At 39.9% G+C, this 23,133-nt stretch overlaps 1 protein-coding gene across 4 annotated transcripts in view; it reads right to left on the bottom strand.

Annotated features, from left to right (window-relative positions):
• LOC126765696 (uncharacterized) overlaps window positions 1-15,133 on the bottom strand; it is a 624,074-nt gene extending 608,941 nt beyond the window's left edge. For 2 of the 4 annotated variants that reach the window (XM_050483427.1, XM_050483430.1), the window contains exon 1: window positions 13,099-15,133. In XM_050483427.1, the coding sequence (XP_050339384.1) occupies window positions 13,538-14,713 (1,176 nt within the window). In that variant the 5' untranslated portion in view covers window positions 14,714-15,133 and the 3' untranslated portion in view covers window positions 13,099-13,537. Of the gene's footprint in view, window positions 1-8,560; window positions 8,769-8,828 lie in introns of those variants that run through there. The other 2 variants (XM_050483428.1, XM_050483429.1) reach the window with 2 other exon arrangements.
• Window positions 15,134-23,133: the final 8,000 nt, after the last annotated feature.

Genomic DNA, 23,133 nt, shown 5'->3' with positions numbered 1-23,133 from the left:
CAATATCAAGTATTACAGCTCTGTCGTGTACGGCAGTGCATTATTTTTCAAGTTCATTGGTTGGTCACGATTTCTAGAACCTCGTTTACGCAAAATTGTCAATCAAGTAATTAATGATAATTCATATTATGCACATTCGGAAAATATCTTGTTATCAATGTTGTTTGATGATAGGAAAGAAAAGCGCGACTGTGCCATCAAGAAAATTCTACGCTATCGAACCGATGTTGTCGAGCCAATGGAACTTAGGGTTTATAAAAAACCAGATATAAACTTTAATTGCACAAGTTTTACGAAAATTATCAATTTGAATGATATAAACATCGTATTTGAACCACCATTCACGCGAAGCATTCCGTACGATACATTGAAAGAATATTTAAATCAAGATGATCCACCGTTTAATGATCCAAAAATTCCATCACACGTACAAGGAACGGAACGACATGTTCAATTGGTAGCTAGCGTTTCCAAACGGGTTATACCGGAAAATGTAGAGGCTGTTATGGCGACGACATTAGAGAGCCTTGCGAAATTGCGCAGGCTTGAAAGTAAAAAGGACTTCAAACAATCATTTTTTTAGTCTCTTTTCTATAACTCACTTAAATTAATTTTTTCATTTACATATGTTCTGACTAAATAAATTTCTTAAGAGAAAAAATAGATATTATTATAAATAAATAAATAAAAATAAAGAAATAACATAGCCATTTAGCTGATTTTTTCATGTAAAGGCCAAAAATGGTGATTTTTTGAAATGAATGTATCCCAGGGGAGTTCCAGGGGGTGTGCCACTGGCATGGGTGGATCGGCCGTCCAAAGTTAGTGGGTCGGTCATACATTTGGACTCGATTGGAGCACTCTAAATGGGTCAAAGTGGGATTTTTCAAAATTTGCCCCTACCCAAATTGGGGGACATCAAAATTCGTTTTAGAGGTATGGTTCCTTCGGCAAAGTATCTTATTTTGATCCCTAGAATATGATTTTCATAGAGCAATGGGCGATTTTTAAATCGACCCGCCCTAATACATATATATTTCATCAATACAATCCATCATAATTTTTGTTTTTCACCACCTTTCTTTTCGTTAAACTCAATGTTATTAATAAAATTTTCCGCTTCTTTTTTCTTTTTAATTATTGTTTTTATTAAATCAATATTTGAAGATTCAGTTAGAGCTTATTATTCAGCATTTGCTAAAAAATTGGATAAATAATTTCTTCGCTCGTCTATGTTAATAAAATTATATATTTCGTTATTTGTAATAACAGTAATTTTAAGACTTACTATATGTTTTATGTATGAGTTCCACAGTAACGTTCCTAAGCGGCATTTACATATATGCAAAGCAGAATTGCATTAAAAATCAGCTTTGCATTTCATACGCATTTTTTTTGAGTTGGTTCCCATCGTGAATTCTGTGTGTGCGGTCACAAAACTTAGTGCGTACGATTACAGGTAGTGCGAGTATAGTCGAAAAGTGTATATGCATTTTTGTCCGTGCATTTTTGTAAACATATTATCGTATGTAATAAAACGCGAAAACGCAAAAACAAAACCCCGAATTAATGGTTAGTGAGGACGTTGTAAACGTCGGTATGTGTGATAACAGCGGAGGCTGGCAAAACGCGTACAAGCCCAAAGCAACGAAACGTAAAACTATTGAATCCCCAAATGTAATGAAAAAACAATTAAGGCCGAACAGTACTCCAAACACATCAAACCGGTTTGCAATCTTAGACACAAACACACAAAGTGATAATAACATTGATTAGAATACGCAGAGACAACTATCGGGTGATTTTTTTGAGGTTAGGATTTTCATGCATTAGTATTTGACAGATCACGTGGGATTTCAGACATGGTGTCAAAGAGAAAGATGCTCAGTATGCTTTGACATTTCATCATGAATAGACTTACTAACGAGCAACGCTTGCAAATCATTGAATTTTATTACCAAAATCAGTGTTCGGTTCGAAATGTGTTTCGCGCTTTACGTCCGATTTATGGTCTACATAATCGACCAAGTGAGCAAACAATTAATGCGATTGTGACCAAGTTTCGCACTCAGTTTACTTTATTGGACATTAAACCAACCACACGAATGCGTACAGTGCGTACAGAAGAGAATATTTCGTCTGTTTCTGAGAGTGTGGCTGAAGACCGTGAAATGTCGATTCGTCGCCGTTCGCAGCAATTGGGTTTCGTTACGGTGAATGGCGATCGCTATCGTTCGATGCTAACAAACTTTTTGTTGCCAAAAATGGAAGAACTGAACTTGGTTGACATGTGGTTTCAACAAGATGGCGCTACATGCCACACAGCTCGCGATTCTATGGCCATTTTGAGGGAAAACTTCGGAGAACAATTCATCTCAAGAAATGGACCCGTAAGTTGGCCACCAAGATCATGCGATTTAACGCCTTTAGACTATTTTTTGTGGGGCTACGTCAAGTCTAAAGTCTACAGAAATAAGCCAGCAACTATTCCAGCTTTGGAAGACAACATTTCCGAAGAAATTCGGGCTATTCCGGCCGAAATGCTCGAAAAAGTTGCCCAAAATTGGACTTTCCGAATGGACCACCTAAGACGCAGCCGCGGTCAACATTTAAATGAAATTATCTTCAAAAAGTAAATGTCATGAACCAATCTAACGTTTCAAATAAAGAACCGATGAGATTTTGCAAATTTTATGCGTTTTTTTTAAAAAAAAGTTATCAAGCTCTTAAAAAGTCACCCGATACAAGTGTTTTCAAACCACCACCGATTTTCATATCACAAGTAAACTATATAAATAAAATGATAGGCAATTTCTCAACTTTAACCGGCAGAGACGGACAAGCCACAGTCATGCATCTTATAGAAAACTTGTGATGTATTTAGACTCAAATAATATAATTTTTCACACGTATCAGTTAAAAGAGGAGAAGCCCTATAAAATTGTTATAAAAAGTATCCACTATTCCACACCCATAGACGACATTATACTTGACTTATCTCAAAAAGGTCTTATTGCCAATGTCACTATTTTTTGCTGACTTAGAGCCGTCGGTAAACAACAAAAGTTTATCTGACATTAATCGATTGTGTAGCGCGGTAGTTAAAATCGAACCTCCCCGCAAATTTAATGATTTAGTTCAGTGTCATCGCTGTCAAGAGTTTGGACATACTAAACGGTACTGTAAAAAGCCGTACAGATGTGTTAAGTGCAGTCTGGACCACCAGACTGCTCTTTGCGAAAAAGACCCAGGTACTCCACCAAAACGCGTACACTGCTTGCAAAATCACACTGCCAACTACAAAGGTTGTCAAGTATCCCTTTCAGACCTTCAATACACAATTGTGCGGGTAAGACTAAAAATATGTTAAAATTTTTTTTCGCTTTACTACGTGTTTAGACCCGAAAGCAATCATTATGCCACTTATTTCTTTTCAACGGTTGCTTTGATTTTTTGTATATTTTTGTCACAATTTGCAAATTTTGAAGTGTTCAGCCGTGTTGTCAAGAATGGAAAAAGGTAAATTGAAATAAATTTTGTGTAGTGTTCTAGTTTCGTGATGTTTTGCAAAAATGTGTATTGAAAAATATTAAATAAACTATATATTATCTTATTGTGAAAAAATTATAATTAAATTAAGTGTTTTGAACAAGTTTAAAAAAGGACCACACAATTGCGCGCTTCAGGCTTTGACCTCGCATTTTCATTTACCCGCACAATTGTGTCATTCCAGGTCATTTCAATTTGAATCTTGATGGGGACGTGCTTCAACTTCTCCAATATTGGAAAATTCCGATACTGACTTTATTTCTGATGACTTACATGATGATGCGCTCTTTGAACAACCAAATAGGCAAATGGGCGGTTCATCCGAGTCGGATTGTAATGAAACTTCTTCGGAAGTCAAGTAAATAAAAGCGTATCTGATCGGGATGAAGTCTGGAAGAGCGTCGGTTTTGTTGACTCGATGCCCCCGCAACAAACAAGTCATCAAGGAAATATTTTAGTTGGTACACCCATGGAGTATTTTCAGAAATATTTTCCTGAAGATCATTTTCAAAACGCCGCGTTTTTCACGGATAAGTATCACTTATCTCAGCATGGATGTGTCCTCAATGCTACTGCTGCCGATATTAAAAATCTTTATGGACTCCATATCCTAATGGGTTGCCTAGCTTACCCCATAGTCCGGATGTATTGGTCGGAAGGCTTCGGATTAGCACAAAAAAAAGAACGCGATGACCAGAGATAAATTCTTTACATTAAGGAACAGCCTCCATTTTGTTGATACTCTGCAGCCTCCGACAAACAAACTGTTTAAGATTCAGCCGGTTATAGACTGCGTTAGATCTCGATGCCAAGCATTAGCAACAGAAATTACGGAATACTCGATTGATGAGCAAATGATCCCATTTACAGGAAGGGCGTCCATGCGGCAATACGTTAAAAATAAACCGAGACCTGTAGGTCTTAAGAACCTTGTTGTTGCGACTTCCAGCGAGCTCGTCGTCGATTTCGAAATATTCCAAGGAGAAGGAACTTTTTCTGACACTGGCTTGGTAGTTGGACCGTCTATTGTCATCAGATTGACAAAACATTTGCCGAAAGGGAGTTTTCTCTATTTTGATAGGTACTTTACCACGATTCCGCTTTTAGAAAAGCTCCTGGAACTCGGCTACAAGGCTACTGGGACCATAGCTTTAAACCGATTGCCTGTGCGGAGGATGGATTTCCCGTTAGACCGAAATATGAATAGAGGAGACATAAGCCAGTTTGTGAAAGGTAATGTAGTTGCAGTTAAATGGCGCCATAGCAAGTGCGTTACGCTAATATCCACAGAATGTGGAAAAGACCCAGTTGGAGTGGTACAAAGGTGGTGCAAAAAGGAACGCAAGCACATTAATGTACCATGCCCTCAAATCGTGAAGCGTTACAACGCTAAAATGGGCGGAGTCGACGCACCTGATCAGTCAATGGAATACTACAGAATTTTTATAAAAACGAAAAAATGGACTGTAAAAACAACTTTTCATTTGATTGACATAGCAGTATGCGATTCATGGAGAGAGTACAGAGCCGATGTACTAAAGGCGGGCATGCGAAAAAAGAATATTAAAGACCTATTTAAGTTTAAATCTGAGCTCGGCGAAGTATTGGCCAAATTCACTGAAAGGCCAATTAATCCACCTGTTCCGTATTGCACATCAACAGCAGAGCCAGCTGCAAAAAGAAACAGACCCCGTTGATGTACGTACTGATCGGTATGATCACTGGCCAGAGGCAATGGATGTGACAACACCACGGATGTGCCGCGTGAAAGAATGTACAAGCTGAACTAGAATAAAATGCTCCAAATGCGATGTATTTCTCTGCCTAAACAAAAATAAAAACTGTTTTCAGGAGTACCACACAAAAAAATTATCGCTTTAAATCAATGTACTTGAATATTATTTTTAAATACATTCCATCAATATAAAATCATTTTTTTTTCTTGAAATAAGATTTTTAAATCGTACTGCTTTTTCTTTCAATAATATGGCCTTAAGACCGGCAATACACAATTTTGCGGGTCCTTTTTCTAGGAATCCTTCTTCGGATAATTTTTTTTCTTATTTTTATTGCATTCAGGATGGTCATATTAGCAACTGTGCGAAGCGGCGTTAAAATCTGTAAACTTTAATTTCTCAGGTCTGAAAAGGGTATATCAGGCACTAGTGTGCAATAAAGATCCTAACAAATAGACTGTGAATAATACTAGGGAGTCTGCGTCTCTGTAGCAGGGGAGTTCGGTAAACTGGTTGTCGCTAGTTTGTACTGCAAATTTAGCGAACCCCTAGAGCCTTACCTGGGGCCTCGTCTTCGATGTGGTTTAGTAAGGTATTCCGGCATTCGGCCGGATACCAAAGCCACAGTCGAGGCGAAGCACTCAGCGAATGGGTGGTGGCTAATAACCTCCATATAGTAAATAAGCCCAGCGAATTCTATACATTCGATGGGCCAGGAGATGTTAGTGATATTGATGTTACCCTCATCAATCAGGCAGCTAGCAGAGCGTTTAACGTCAGGTGGGAAATAAAGGGAGGGTGGAGTCTAAGTGATCATAATTTGATTCAAATTATGGTTACTGCCAGATCTCCTCCAACGGAGCAAGTAAGTCCATTGCGGCGCTGGCGTACCTCTGGTGTCGACTGGCGCCAATATGGACTTCCTGTTAGGGAAGCGGTATTTGAAATACCGCTTAGTGAGTTTAGGGAGTTGGGGGTTGACGATCAAATCGCTCAGCTAAATGCATTAGTTTGGGGTGTTAATGATAGATTGCTGCGGAAAAGCGAAAGCTACCGCGGCAAAAAACTAAAATGGTGGACTGACAATCTTCGCTCCTATCGGGACATCAATCTCCTTCCAGTACTTGGGAAAGTGCTGGAAAGAGTAATGGTGGAACGACTTCAGGAGCAAACGAGCGGTATTTGGTCAGATAGACAATATGGCTTCAGAAGAGGACGTAGCGTAGAGGACGCTTGGATGTATGTCCAGAATGCTGTTAGGGAGAATGTCAACAAATATGTTCTCGGCATATTTGATGACTTAAAGGGAGCATTCGACTACCTGATCTGGGATCGAGTCATTGAACGATTGGAGGAATTTAACTGTCCAGAAATTACTCTTTGGAGGAGTTATTTTTCCGACGGAAAGGAATCCATCGATGGAAAGAGTGGGAGCATTGAGACCAGTGTGACTCGTGGCTGTCCACAGGGATCTATCTGTGGTCCATATATATGGAACCTCATGATGGACTCCCTGCTGGCACAGCTGGAGCCACTCTGTGAATGTTCTGCATACGCGGATGACCTTCTTATTTTAGTAGGAGGTCGTTCACGTAGTGAAATAGAACGGGCGGGTAGTCAATTTCTTGAAATTGTCCACAATTGGGGCGTTGGTGTGGGTGTAGACATATCGATGGATAAAACGGTGACAATGCTGCTGAAAGGCAAGTTGTCGCCAGTACGTCCACCAATCGTTTTATAATGCTTGCTTGCTTGCCTGTTTGTCGCATCGTCTCAACGGAAGCAATGCAGGTGCTGTTAGGAGCTCCCCCGCTTGATCTGACTGTCATACAGAGAGCTGTTGCTTTCAGGTTAAGGAGGGGTTTGAGTGTGTCATTGTTCCAAAATGATTGGATTTCTGACAATGATGCAGAGAGGGAGGGATATCTAGGAAGCAAGAGGCTAATAGATGAAATAGTTCGGAATAAGTGGCAAGACCGTTGGAACAATAGCAGCAACGGTCGAGTGACTTACAAATACATCCAGGATGTCAGGTTTGTGGAAGGAAACCCCGACTTCAGATTTTGTCTGAGCTCGGGCTTTCTATTCACGGGACATGGGCCTCTGAATGCATTCTTGCATAGGAGAAATCTTTCAGAAACACCCGAATGTGCGTGCGGAGTACGCAATGAGGATTGGGTACACGTCATTGCAGAATGCGCAATGTACGCAGACATCAGGAGCTTTAGGGGAATGGGAATCAGTTATGTTAATGGCCAGCTAGATGTGAGCGGTGTGATCTCCACTAGCTGGAATGCCGAACTGTTAGGGACGTTTAATAGGTTTGCACGTGAGATTTTTAGGCGGCGAAGGCGATTGAGTGAAACGTTAGGTTAGATTAGGTTAGGTTAGGTAAGGGGGTTTGTGGGTGCATGGGATGGGGGTATGGGGATTAACCCCTGGTCACCAGTCCAGAGCAGTATGGAAGCTCAACTGGTAGTAGTTTCCGCAACGAAGTCTGACCGAAGACTTAATTCTGGTACCACGGGGAGCAAGAGCCCTTGGAGTTCGCTCCAACCTGCTCATGCGGTATAGCCCCTTGGGGAGTATCGTGGGTGCCGGACCCAAAGTACGGCAGAGGTTCTAGATGGGCCTCGAACCCCACCAAGGTGGTTAGTGTGTCCATTCTACACTGCCAATTGGTACTGGAAATGCCTGCCATTTTCAGGGCGCTGATCAACGCATTGATTTGATCCGTGTACTTTTGAGTACCGTGGAGTTAGGCTGTCGTCAGCAGGTTCCCACGTTAAACACACCGGAAGTTGTGAATAATACTAGATCTAAAGATGGTGTTCGCTCAAATACTGAGCAATGAGTTTACAATAACAACTTTAGTTACCCAGAAATCACAAAAGGACAACAAAACACTGCTGCACATAGCCACAGCAATTTCGAGAAGCTAAAAGCGCTAATTTTCAAACAAATTGAACTAACCTCGACGTTAATATCAATGATGTCTTCTCTTGTTTCAAGATTATGCAATTAAGAATTAAGATGGCAATATGGAACGCCAATGGACTTAGTAACCATAGATTAGAAGTCGAACATTTTATTGTAACTAATAACATAGATATTGTCATGATCTCAGAAACTCATTTCAGTAATAAGTATTTTTTTAAAATAAATGGTTACGATATTATTACTTGCAACCATCCTGATGGTAAAGCACATGGCGGATCTGCAATTATAGTTAAGTCAACTTTAAAATATAAGATATTAGAACCAATATCGTTGCCTTCAGTTCAAGCTGCGTCCGTTGAAATCACAAGCGTTAACGGAGGGATTGCTATAACCGCACTGTAGCTACCTCCGCGTTTCAACATAAGTAAACGGTCATTTACTAATTTTTTTAACAAACTGGGTAGTAGATTTCTAGCTCGTGGTGATTTCAATGCCAAACATCCACGGTGGGGATCTCGTCTCACTAATCCCAAAGGCCGCGAACTATAGGAATGCATTATGGAAAAAAATTTAAATGTTCATTCTACTGGTTGTCTCACTTACTGGCCCATAGATCTCAGCAAGACCCCTGATTTGATTGATTTTGCTGTTTATTTTGGAATTGACGCTAATCTAGTCGAAATAATAAATAATTACGATCTTATTTCAGATCATTCCGCTTTAATTATTCATTCTAATTTGCCTGCTGTACTTACTGCTCAGAAACAGCATATATTAAATAAAAGATTTGATATTAAACTCTTTCAATCTCGACCTGAATCCAGTATAAATCTCAACATGGAGATAAATTCAACTAGGGGCTTAGATGATGCTGTAGAGATTTTTACTAACAAAATACACAAAGCCGCCTTCTTAGCCTCAACCAACTATTGTAACATAACTTCTCGAACACATAGAAGCAGACAACCATATTCTGATGAAATATCTAAATTGGTTAAGAACAAGAGGCGACTTCGAAGGATATGGCACAACAGCAGGAATCCGAATGACAAAAAAACCCTCAATAAAGCAACTAAGGAGCTTAAAACTAGTTTGGCTGAACTTAAAGAATTATTGATTGGAGCATATCTAAAAAAAATGTATCCAAACAACAACAATGAATATAACATTTGGAAAGCCACCAAATACTTAAAACGGCCAGCCATAAGACAGGTACACGCTTTTGCCAATCATCTTAAAGATATATTTAAGCCATTTAACCTCAGTAGCACCAGCCATCGTGAGGACGTCGAATCATACATTGATTGCCCATGTCCAATGGATAAGCCTCTTACATACGTAAGACTCTCAGAGGTCCAATTTGAAATATCACGTTTGAAAAATTCATTCAAAAACATCGACGCTTGGACAATCAAAAACTTTTCCAAGAAATGTCTATTATTTTTGGTTTTGCTTTTTAATAGTAGCTTCAAATTGAGCCATTTCCCCACGCAGTGGAAATGTGCTGAAATTATAATGATACCAAAGCCAGCAAGCCAGAAAATGAACTATCTTCATATAGACCAATAAGCCTACTGACAATATTCTCGAAAATACTCGAAAGAATATTTCTTCGAAGACTACTACTACTACTAGGTAGGTAGGAGTGCAGCCCTATTGGGCTCAATTAGCACTTGATATGCCATTTTGATACACTATTCGTAGAACCTCCTGTATCTGCTATTACGTTTCACCTTCTCTCTCAAACCATTTTGAGGTTTCGATGAAACTACTTATGTCCGATATGCTTTTGGTGGAAATCCATTCAAGGTTTGGTGCTTGGTGGATTCCGAGTGTTTTGTGTCGGATCTGTGCTAGAGCTGGGCATTCGCAGAGAAAGTGGAAGATTGTTTCCTTGTTCCCTGCTACTCCGCAGCCACGGCAGATGTCGTTGTAGGGCAATCCCATTTTGGACGCATGTTCCCCAAATGGCCAGTGCCCTGATGTGGTAGCTGTTATTCTGTAAATTCTTTTTCTTGACCTATTTAATAAGTCATTGGTTCTTTTCCTGTCATATGTTGGCCATAATTGTTTAGTTATGACGCATTTTGTAATGTTTTTCCACCTGTTGTTTGCAATTTGCTGAAATTGTCTATTGATCTCTCTTTTTATCAATCCTAGCGGGCTTGGTATTAGCTCCGCCATGGATTCATTGAGGAAAGCTCCTGCCTTTGCCAACTCGTCTGCTTTTTCGCTACCGAAAATGATCCTGTGGCCGGGAACCCAGATCAAGTTTAGCTGGAGCTTGTCTTTTATTGAGCTTAGTGCTCTCTTGCAGTTGTGAACTGTACTGGAATTTTTCATGGGTGAAGACAATGCCAGGAGGGCCGCCTGGCTGTCCGTAAATATAGTTGCTTTATGTATATTCCCGTGGTTTTCTAATAGAACTTCGCAGGCTTTTTCTATGCCTAGTACTTCTGCTTGGAAGATGCTAGCCGAGTTCAGTGGACGTATAGAGAGAGATATGCCTAGATCAGCGGAAAATACCCCCGTGCCTACTCCACAGTCCATTTTGGACCCGTCGGTATAGATTGAGGTGGTATCTTCCTCTACCATTGGACCTCTTCTCCATTCTCGTATAGATGGTATCCTCACCTGGAAGTGTCTATTGAAATCCAGCTTTGGGAGAATGTAGTCTGATTTATTAATAGTGAACTATTTTAGAATTACACTATGTCCGTAGTTCTGCTGATTCCAACCTCCCAATTCTTTTATTCTTATCGCCGCAATGGCTGCTATTTTGTGAATAAAAATGTCCATTGGTAGTTGATGCAGGATCACATTGAGCGCATCAGTCGGACATGACCTGATTGCACCCGTAACACCCGCACATGCTGCTCTTTGTATTCCATTTAATTTTCTAATATTGTATTGTTTGTTTAGCGCTGGCCACCATACCAGAGCTCCATATGCAAGTATAGGTCTTATGACAGCCGTATACATCCACATGATTATACTTGGTTTAAGGCCCCAATTCTTGTTGACGATTTTCTTACAAGTATAGTAGGCCATGTATGCTTTGTTTATTATTTTTTCTATATTTATTTTCCAGGACAGTTTGGTGTCAATCTCCACCCCCAAGTATTTAGCTGTGGGGGATAGAGTGAGTGTAGTACCGTTTAGTACCGGAAGTTGAAACTGAGGTATTTTGGTTCTGCTAGTGAATAGCATCAGTTCTGTTTTGTTCGGGTTAACTCCTAGACCATTGTTTTTAGCCCATAGGTTTAACCTATGAAGTGCTCTTTCCATAATCTCGCTGACTGTTGAAGGAAACATGTCTGAGACCAACAACACTATATCGTCTGCATACGCTACTGCTTTCACTCCTCCGCCGTTTAGTTGGATTTAGTTAGTTGGATTAGTATTTCGTTCAGCGCTGCAACCCATAGAAGCGGAGAGAGGACCCCCCCTTGAGGCGTTCCTCTACTCACATAGCTTGTTTTTGTTGCAGCGCCGTTTGAAGCTATAATCTTCCTATTCTCAAGCATCGATAGTATCCATCTGCACACAGTGTCGTCTATCCCACCATGTGCCAGAGAATTAATTATCGCATTTACTTCTATGTTGTTGAAGGCGCCCTCTATGTCTAGAAATGCAGCCATGGTGTATTGTTTGTGATGTAGTGATTTTTCAATTACACTTGTCCCCTCGTGAAGGGCGGTTTCGGTTGATCGGCCCTTCATGTACGCATGTTGGGACTTCGATAACTTCTCCGCCATTATTGTTCTTACGTGTAGATCTATTAGCCTTTCTAGTACCTTCAGCATAAAGGAGGTAAGGCTTATAGGTCTAAAATCCTTGGCATTCTCGTGTGTTCTTCTGCCTGGTTTTGGGAGGAACACAACTTTACTTATTTTCCAACTTCTTGGGATGTAAGATAGTTATATGCTTGCTTTGTATATATTTTCTAGCCTTAGGACCATTGGTTCTACCAGTTTTTGCAGCATTATGGGCATAATCCCATCAGGACCTGCCGCTTTATATGGTGCAAAACTATTTATGGCGTATTTGATTTTTCTTTTGTCTACTATTTGGCTTCGATAGTCAGCTGCGTTCAGCGGTGGTTCTGGTTGAACCCTCGTTGAAGGTACTTGCTGGCTCCCGGGGAAGTACGTTGTGATTAGTACCTCCAGAGACTCTTTTGCCGAGGAGGTCCAATCACTTCCTCCGCCCTAATGTAGGCAGTATTAATATGATCTTTGGATAGCATTTTACTCAGCCTGGCGGCTTCTGTGCAACTTTCTATCGATGTACAGAAAGATCGCCATGAGTCCTTTTTAGCTTTCCTGACTGTTTTTTTGTATTCTTTCATACTGTCTTTATATGGCTGCCAGATTTTGGTTCTAAAACTCTCATTGAAAGCCTTCCTTAGTTGTGTTCTCAAATTCTTGAGTTCACTGTTCCACCAAGGAAGAGACTTTCTCTTTTTCAAAACTGTTAGCGGAGTAGATTTATTAAAAGTTGTGGTTAGGATTTTTTCTAACTTCTCTACTTCTGAATCTAATTCTTCAGGATTTCTGATGCTCTAATTGCCTCCCTTTTCAAGGCATTTTGTTGCTATACTGGTAAATTTTCCCCATGCCGTTCTTCTAGGGTTCCGGTAAGTAAGAGGCGCGGATGCTGAAGAGTATCCAAGAGTGATCCGATATGGAAGGCTCATCGGATACCCTCCAGTTATCCACAACGAGACTGTCTGTGTCTGTTGATAGCGTGAGGTCAAGCACTTCCTCCCACCCCGGAAACCTATCCGAGCTTGGGAAAATAAAAGTTGGCTTATCGCCCTTGTTGCAAATACTTAGATTACTATTCAAAATATACTGCAAGAGTGACTCACCTCTGGTGTTTATACTGGAGCTACCCCATACGGTGTGCCTTGCGTTTGCATCACACCCTATTAGGACATCTTCCTTCCTGTTCTCCTCTACTAGTCTGGTGAGCGGGGCCGGTGGTATGTCTTCGTCATGGGCCAAGTAGGCCGAGACCAAGAAGAAGGGCTTATCCTTCTGTTCCACCTTTACCACTGTGATATCTGCTGTGCTGTAATTAGGACAAAGAAATGCATTTATACTTTTATTGATAAGAATGCATGCCCTAGGTTTACCTCTGTTCCGTGTGTAAAACAGGTTATGGTTGCTGCTGTTTAGCCCTTTAATGGTATCTTCATTGACCCAGGGCTCCTGTACTAGGCTGATGTCGATGCCCCCCTCACGAGGGTTGTCAGATTCGCTGTAGCACTCTTCGAGTGCTGCAGGTTTATCTGTACGCATCTTATGTTATTGGGCATCTCGGGTTTCTTCGATGCCCACATTCTTTAGCAACTGGCTGGCGTCGTCGACCTCTTCCGTGTCGTCTTCGTCAGCCGCTTTGTCGCCTTGGAATATTTTTAGTCTGGCTTTGCGGATTCCGAAGCTGATTTTGTAATCAGTCTTCTTCAGAGCCTCAATGGACTCATCACAAATGGCCACTAGTATTGGCTTGCTTGCTTTATTCGGTTTTTCCTCCTTGATTAGCTGCCACTCATCTATACTAGGTATAGATTTGTTCTGCAGCTTAATGCACCGCAGGAGTTTTTCGCCTGGCTCCTCTAGAGGGGGTAACCAAATGCGAGCACGAGGTCTCTTCGGAATGTCCTTGGCGGGTATAAGCCTCAATTGGAGGCCTACAAAGGCGTTGCTAATTTTAGCCACACTACCCGTCAAGAAATCCAGCGAGGCCTGGTCCACGCACTTGATGACCCTGTAGCCCCTGAGGGTCTCAGAAGAGTCAAACTCCGGGTGAGGACCCGCAGGATTGTCGAGTACATAGCTTAGCACCATACTCGACAATCTGACGTCGATCTCCACCCATCTCTCCTGCATTGTGCTCGGAGAGGAGGAATTTCCGTCTATGATGGCCACCTGCAGGCTATCTCTGGCAACATCGCAGAAGTGCCTTGCCGTTGTTGTGCTGCTGTGTTCACCTTCGCTTCGCCTCGGTTTTTTGGGCTGAGTTCTGGGTACTTCTGTGATGGAGCGATTTCTCTTCTGAGAAGTGCTCTCTCGCTTGCTCTCTTCTTCAGGTTGTGATTGCTTCCTTTTCAGGTAGCCTTCATATTCCTCTACGATAGATTTGAGGCGCTTTGTTTCGGCCTCATCAACTGAGGTACCGGCTGCCTGGTCTTTGGCTATCTTTCCTAGTATGAAGACTGCCCTCTGGTACCGGTTTTTCCTCAGCTGATTCTGGGATTTCTTGCGCTTCTTTCTGTTTTCTCCTTTAGTCGCCAGTGCACTTTGGTTGGTGCTCATGGCAGCCTTGGAGGTGGACGCTTCCTCCCTAATATCAGGGGCTTTTACTGCTGTATCTACCGGTATACTTTGGTTGGTATGTCCGGTAGTACTCTTACTCGTCTCCTGGCTGGAGGCAAGTAGCTCGTCTTCTTCGGATTCCGTAATAGGATTCCGATAGTTCATGTCCTTAGTCGTTGCTATTGTCGTCAATTTGGTTGTTGTAGTTGATGTTATTGTTTTCGTTCATGTTTGGTCCCACGAGTAATCCGAAAAGGGTTGGTCACTCGTCCGCAGAGCCGGTATGCGGAGAGAAGGCTTTTATACCTCCGACCTCGCCCGGGCATCGGAGGGGACCGTTCGCGATCAGCTATTTATTACCCCCCGCTGACCATTCAGCCCTCGGCACGGGTACCTCGACACCTTGGCTTAGGGTGGTGTTGGTTCGGGTATCCTCATACTTCCACAATAGGAGATGGGCGTAAAACCTAGGGTTTATTCATCCATATCACTATTGTGGGAATTATGAAGTGTCCCTCTTAGTTCGTAAGATTAGAGTGCGTTTCCTTTGGGATGCACACTTCACTCTTACTTAAGCCCCTTCGCCACGACAAGGCGACCAACTTCAAAGGAGAAAACGACAACTATATAATATTTTTTAATCGTAGTTGTTGGGTTTTTAATTTAAATGCCCACAAATTATTACTTTGTCCGCTCTGGCTATAATGAAAAATGTTTTGAGGCACTCTCACGCTGGAATAAGTTGGATATCCCTTTATCCCTAATGATAGTTAAAAACTACCATTGCAGTTTGATTACGTCTCCATCTTTGATAAAATATATCAATGTGATTGGTGTAGAGAGTTATAAACAAAATTTTTATGTTGGCATAACCCCTGCAAGAAGGAGGTAACAGATTGCACAAACACATTGAAACATTTCCAGCTGTTCAGCAACGCTGTTAGATTTTCTGCAATTTTCAATTGAATGGGAGAAAGTGTGAGTAAAAGAGAGAAAAACAGTTGACATTCTAAACGTATTGTAATATTAACTTACTAAAATATGAAAGATAAATGCACATTTTTTTCAATTAAAAGACAAAATAAGCGAAAAGAAGCAATTGAATTTGGATCAGGAATAAAGGGTTGTTAAACTTATTCCAGTGTGAGAGCGCTTCAAAATTAGCGTTTTTTATAACATTTTCCATTATGGCCAGATTGAACAAAATTACAATTTTTGAGCATTTAAATTAAAACACGAATGAATAAAAATTACTATATAGCGGTTATTTATTATATGGAGAAACTATTTAGATCTTTTTAAAGAATCTTATAACAACTGACTTTTGTCCTTTCAATGCCCAATAATTGGATTTAAGGTTGTTAGCTCTCAATCATTAAAAGTTTTTAATAATTATCAATTGAAAATAATACTATGATGTTTCAAATTACAAAACATTTCATCAAATACCTTTAAATTTCACAAATTTATTTAATTTTCATTGTTTTACATTTTTTATAAGTGGTCTTGAACGATGCAACTAATCCCTCCGTTTACATAGTTTTTTGGTAAGATTTCAATCTGGCCATGGCTCGTTTCCAATTGCTAAACGTCAAAACCTCCTGAACTCGATCAACTGTCAAAGTTTAGGTGGTTTTGACGTTTAGCGATTGCTCTCTCACTTCCAGTGAGAGAGGAGTTAAACATCTCTTTATCTCTGATTTGGATTTTGAAGAGGTAAGTTCTTTCTTCTATCTATATCAATATATGTACTTTCTTAGGCACGATTACGATTCTTTCGGCTCCACGATTTGATGGTACGGATGGATAGAGGAGGTCCTCAGGATTAAAAAATGTATACGCATATACTGTCCTCAGACTCATAGTTTTCGAGATATTTCACTTTAAAGTTCCACAATTTTATATGCAATTCACTCTTATTTTGTTTTGTTTACCAGTGTAAAAAAACTATTAAACAATTTTCTGTTTAACATATATAGAGAGAATGGTACAAATGGTTTTTGTATCTTATGTTATTTGAAAAATAAAGATAAAAAATAACCCTGGTCGGTCCCACACCGGGGTGTTCATAGTTCTCTTGTGTTGAATTACTTTCTGCACTGGCGGCCTTCGGCCGCGCTTCGAAAAAAATAACCCTCATCGATCGAACACCTACATTAATTAAAAGGAGAGAAATACTGAAAAACTTTGCATTCTATAATAAGTTTTTTTCTATTTATTATGGTATATAATCCATATAAATATATGAAACATTATTTCATTTTGAATCATTTATATCTCTAAATATGAAACAGATTTTTGATTATATTTTCAGGATACAAAGTATGGCAACACTGCTATTTGTCATAAATGTAAACACACAAATCTCTTGAAACTTTGGATGTGCAAAATAGTTTTTAAAGTATATTTATTTTCTTAAAAAATATACAATTAGTGTAAATTTTTGATATATACGAATGTGTACAGTGTAATTAAATATATATCAATTAAAAAATGTGTGAAAAGTGGGTTAAACATAGTGAAATAAGGAACATTGTTTTTACGAATTTTTGAACTTTAAAGTGAAATATCTCGAAAAATATGAGTCTGAGGACGGTATATGTGTTTTTTAATCCTGAGGACCTCCTCAATCCATCCGTACCATCAAATCCGAAAGAATCGTAATATTGCCCTTTCTTATATATAAAAATAAGTTGGGTTTTTGTCTGTTCACTGTAACCGACTTACGAGCGTAAATTTCCAAAACTGACTGCCATAATTTTTTTTTTGTTTCCAATTGATTTATTTGTATATTAATTGAATCGTTCAATTTCTGTCGTTTGCTTTCTTTATTACGGCTATTATTCAAAATTTTTCAGTGTAATCCTTATCTGTGTTTCATAAAAAGTGATCAATTAAAGATTGAAATTTGTTACGATGAAGCGAAGAGGTCGCCTTAATATCGGTCCGCGTTCTTTTTGCCATCAACTCGGAATGCGATGACATACCTGTACAGTGCAGAATTATGGACGGGCGGATTTGTTTGTTATACTATGTTCGGACCGACAACGAAAACAGGTTTTCGTGGGAAAAACTGGTTTTCGCACGAAAACTTGTGTTTTCGTCCATGTAAAATCTGCGAAACGAAAACACAGTTTTCGCTGAAAACTACTTAAAAACTTACATTCCACTCATTACAATGGGTGCCTGCTCTAGTTTAATCGATGTTTTTGGAAGACATATTTTGCCGGCCCTAAATTGTCACTTGATATTTGTTTACATTCCATATACAAATACAGCTGCCACTTGATATTCTCATATTAGGGGGATTCTCTTGCTCTTGCAAAACCTAGCCCTGTGCAAAAATTGCAGAATTTTCCTCTTGGTGCAACGGCACAACAACAAACACATGCAGAAAATTATTTGCAATGGCTGTAAAATATGTCAGACCAAAACCCATGTTTATTTTCGTGCCGTCATATATCACTAGATTCTGCAATGGGTACTCTCTTGACCTTGCATATTTCGGTATAGGATTTTTGCATTTTGTGTCATCGTGCAATCTTGCAAGAGCAAGAGAACGCCGCTATTGATAGTTGTCAGTGAAAACTCATCGAAAACATTGTCGGTCCGAACGACTTAGATTCCAAAACATACAAATGTGTTTTCAATGTCGGTCCGAACATAGTATTACATTCACTTGCAATGCAAAATGGTCATAGATTACGGAATTATTGAATCGCGATCAATCAACACGATCGTCACGATTTCACAGCGCGGCTTTTCAAACAACAGCTACGATGTTTTATGAACTCTATCTTGAAGCAACATATGTATACACTATATGGTCTGTTGAGTGTAAAAAATAAATTTGCCTCACGCACACATTCTTCTTTGGATGGTGGATGGTGGTTACACCAGATCAAATTGATGAAATCATTTCTGCGGAAATTCTTGATCCAAGGACCTTGCGGACACCACAATCCCACTTCGGTTTGTATGTCTGACAATAAATGCACAAAACATTATCCACGTGCTTTTCTTACGGAAACACAACCTGCAAATGATGGATATCCATGTATCGGCGTCGCTCACCAGACGACAATGGCAGAACATTCAGCATTCAATTTAGAGGAGTGAATATCGAAGTTGACCACAAATGGATCCTACCATATTCGCCATTGTTGTCTTATTCACAATCAAAATATTAAGTATAGCAGTTTGGTGAAATCGATCAAATAGGTTTGCAAGTACGTCACAAAGGCCGTAGCCATGAGGGGGGCCATAGGGCAGCTGCCCCTCCCCCCCCTACCGTTCGTCCCATTGGTGATTTTTTGTTTGTAAAGTGGCAATGAATGCAATGAACTTAAATAATTTATCGATAGTATGTTTACCATCAATAGCTTTTTTAATAGTTTGTCATCACTATCATATTTGAGAGACAGCTGTCATTCAGGCAATTAAAAGAAAAAAGTGTCAAAAGTGTTGGTTAAAAAAAAGTGTCGCTTAAGAAGTATAATTGATAATAATACATATAATAAAAACGGACATTAAAACCTTTTTTAACAATACTACAAGTACGTAATAGTTGACTTAAGTTATTGCATTACACTTTTTAATGATACATATGTTCTTATTGCGGCGAGATTGAAGAGAGCCACTCGGCAGATATGACGGCGGATGATTGCCATGCCAACGATATTGGCAAATGGGTGGCTTTAGTCGGTACGATGAGTGAGGGGCAGAAAAAAGAACTGTTGGTTAGTTGTTGGAAGCCCGACCAAAATTATAATTTTTCGGCTGATGCAACACACTTGAAGAAAACATTCAATTGGTCATGGTTAGATTTATACAAACCATGTTTGGTGTACTCGCGCAGGCTAAAGGGCTCTTTTTGTCTTTATTGCGTGCTGTTTAAGCCTCTCAACAAACCTGGCGTTGCAAGTGCAACGGGGTCATGCAAAAAAAAATTGAACAAAATAAAAAAAATATTAAATCCATTATGAATACAATTTTGTTTTGTGGAACGCATGATCTTCCTCTTAGGAACTTAGATCCTGCTAAATGTGTTGGGCTTGAGCTTGATGGATGTGCTACTATGGCCGGCAATACTAGTGGGATGCAAAAAATATTAAGAGGTACATTCCAAAAAAGTTGTTATATTCATTGCCTCAATGTGGTGGTTAATGACCTGAATTCAGTCTCTGAAATACGTAACACCATTTCCACCATAAAGGATGTAATAAATTTTTTCAAAGAGTCACCCCTTCGCAGAAGATACGCTTCGAATGTACATTCTTTTTGTGAAACACGATGGTCGGAGAAGTACAAAAGCATCGCTGATTTTAAAAATTTCTATTGTGATATAAAAGATGGATTGGAAAAACTAAGCAAAGAAGGAAAGTGATTAAATGTAGAGATCACATCAATAACATTTTAAATTTATTTGAGGAACATCGAGGGACATCTGCCATCGAATTTGAAAAGATTTTTAGAGACTGTGAAAAGTTAGCTGAGAATGCATCGCTCAATATACATAAGTGTGCCCAGAGTCGTCGAGAAGCAAACAAAAAGATCAAATCCACCATTCACGACAACAGCAGAGTATTACCGCCGGGCAATTTTCATTCCATATTTGGACTCTTTAATAACATCTATTAGAGAATGATTTCCTAAAGAAAACACTCCAACTTTTGATCTCGCAGCCTTAAGTCCACTGCATATGAAAACTATCTCTCTAAGCGAATTCAATGAAAAAGTTTTGCGTGCAAGCTCTTTTTACAATATAAAAGATATTGAAAATGAGCTTGAACTTTATTACAAATATTGGAAAGATAAGGAAGGAGATGAGTTAGATTTAATATGTGCTTACAATAGCTCAGATTTTTATCCGAGGATAAGGGAGGGACTTGAAATTCTGTTCGCAATTCCCTGCACAAGTGCCACTGTTGAACGGTCGTTCAGCACGCTCAGAAAAGTAATGACATGGCTGAGAACAACAATGGGAGAGAATCGGTTGAATGGTAATAAAAGCAAACATTTTTTATAAATAATTAAGTACGTAAATTTTATTTTTTCAGGATTGTGCATGCTTAGCACCCATCGGGCTTTAGTCAAAGAGAATCAAGCGGAAATGGAAACGAAAATTGTGGAGGAGTTTTCAGCGAATCCAAGAAAACTTTTATTAGCATGAAAGGTATAAAAATAATATAAAAAAGTTACTGGAATTAAATATTTTTTTTCAGCCCCACCCTACATGCGGACCTGGCTACGCCCTTGTACGTCACCAAAGAAAGCAACATGGCGGTTAGTGGCCTTGGACGAGAAGAGATTAGCAAGTATCAAGTATTGATACGTATACTGCAATGAAGCGTTTTGTAAGATATTTTCTGTTGCAATTTTCTAACGTTTTCCGACTGTTGTGCATCTCGCAGTTCATTTGGAGAAGGCCAAAGAGTGTATTTAAGCCCAGAGAATACAGTACAGCCAGCGGAAACACCGACAAAAAATATTTTGACATTGACGAATTGTTTCTCAACTTGCGTCAGTGATCCGTTTGCGAGAACATTGCGCTATTCGGAAATGCCGTGATATTATAAATGGAATGCATCGTCGAAGAAATGGTTACGCAGAAAGCAAAGCCGAGTAGCAGATGGATATCCAGGTTCTCAACTAATGCATTAGGACCAATTTACGCAATACACCCGGATAACGACGATTGCTTCTACCTTGGTTGCTATTGATTAATATACGCGGTTCAACTTCATTAGAATCATTGCGAACTGTGTGTGAATCTTGTTGAGAAGCCTGCCAGCAAATACAATTGCTGGAACATGATAATCACTGGAATCAAAGAATGGACGATGCGATAGCTACTTCGCATGCCACTGAAGTTCGCACACTTTTCGCGATGACATTGCAACATATCAGCCTTCAAATCGGCGTCAATTATGGGATACGAACAAAAATGACATTGCCGAAGACATTTTACATCGTATTCGCTAAGAAATGGAAATGTGCACATTCCGATTGTCTTGACAATGAAGACGAAGCCGTGAATTATCCTGTGGAATTTCTAAATTCTTTGGAAAAGCTTGGTATATCGCCGCATCATTTGTGTCTCAAAGTTGAATCTGTAATTAATCTTCATGACCCGAAACTGTGTTAAGGAACCCGACTGATTGTGACGAAGCCATCGAATACAAGGCAGGATGCTGGATTCTGCGGAGTCAGCTAGTTATTCATATAATAAACTATTCAATACAGTGAAAATTTAATTTACGACTAAAGGCGAAAACGTTTTTGTCGGTATAAGAATCCAAGGGCTTGTACTTGAGGTTTAATTTTGAAAACAGGCTTTGTCCGGAAAGTAATAGGACTGAAAGCAGACTGCCTACCTCGCAACGTTACGATCGACCACAACACATGCGGATGGGATAGATACTGAGAGTTGAAGAGAGACGCTTTTGCAGACAGAAAAAGAAAGAGGCCGAAATATGTGATTATGAAGAGCATGACAAGCTGGCCGGCAGGGGTTATGCTCGAAAACTCTGCGGAAAAATGCGGCGACTAACAGAAGGTTTCAAAAACGAAGCATACTCTTCTAGAACCACCAAAGGCGATCTAGCGACTGATGCCCCCAACATACTAAAATTATGGATTACAATTGGAATTTAAGTGTGCTCTCCTTCCTTCCTTCATCAACACCAACCACAACGTCAGCCTCGAAATGCAGAGCAGAATATCTTTTGCCAACAGGTGCTACTTCAGACTAAGTAGGCAGTTGAGAAGTAAAGTCGTCTCTCGACGAACTAAAACAAAACTATAAAAGTCACTCATAATTCCCGTCCTGCTATATGGTGCAGAAGCTTGGGCGATGATAACAACTAATGAGACGACGTTGCGAGTTTCCGAGAGAAAAGTTCTGCGGAAAGCTTATGGTGCTTTGCGCGCTGGCATCGATGAAACGATGAGCTGTATGAGATATACAACGACATTGATATAGTTCAGCGAATTAAAAGACAGCGGCTACGCTGGCTAGGTCATGTCATCCGAACGGACGAAACACTCCAGCTCTGAAAGTATTCGACGCAGTACCCGCCGGTGGAAGCAGAGTAAGATGAAGACCTCCACTCCGTTGGAAAGACCAGGAGAGAAGGACCTGGCTTCGCTTGGAATCTCCAAGTAAAGAAGAAGAATCACAGGTGACGAGTCATGGATTTTTGAGTATGATCCCGTGACAAAAAGGTAATCTTGAGACGACAGAGGGAATCCAAGCAACATGCACCTCGGCTCTTAAGGCTATTGCGGAGAATGCCTTCCATGATGCTTTCATTGCTTGGAAATCGCCCTAGCAGCACTGCATCGACGCAGAAAGAAAGTTTTTAAAGAATTGTAACGATTGGTTCAATAAGTTTTTTAAATCGACTCAGTCCTATTACTTTACGGACAACCCTGTGACAAATTTAAGGCAGACTTTCTGTTCAGTTAATAGAGATTTCCGCTTTATAGAGCTTCCACTTAATAGATCTTTCACTGTGTTTTTTATTTATGACTGGACACAATGTGTTAAATTTTACTAAAATCGGTTCAGTAGTTTAGGAGTC

This window comes from Bactrocera neohumeralis, unplaced genomic scaffold, assembly GCF_024586455.1.
Source record: "Bactrocera neohumeralis isolate Rockhampton unplaced genomic scaffold, APGP_CSIRO_Bneo_wtdbg2-racon-allhic-juicebox.fasta_v2 cluster11, whole genome shotgun sequence".
In the NCBI taxonomy this organism is placed as follows: Eukaryota; Metazoa; Arthropoda; class Insecta; order Diptera; family Tephritidae; genus Bactrocera; species Bactrocera neohumeralis.
The sequence above is the reverse complement of the archived record's forward strand: the minus strand, read 5'-3'. Positions and strand labels throughout refer to the sequence as shown.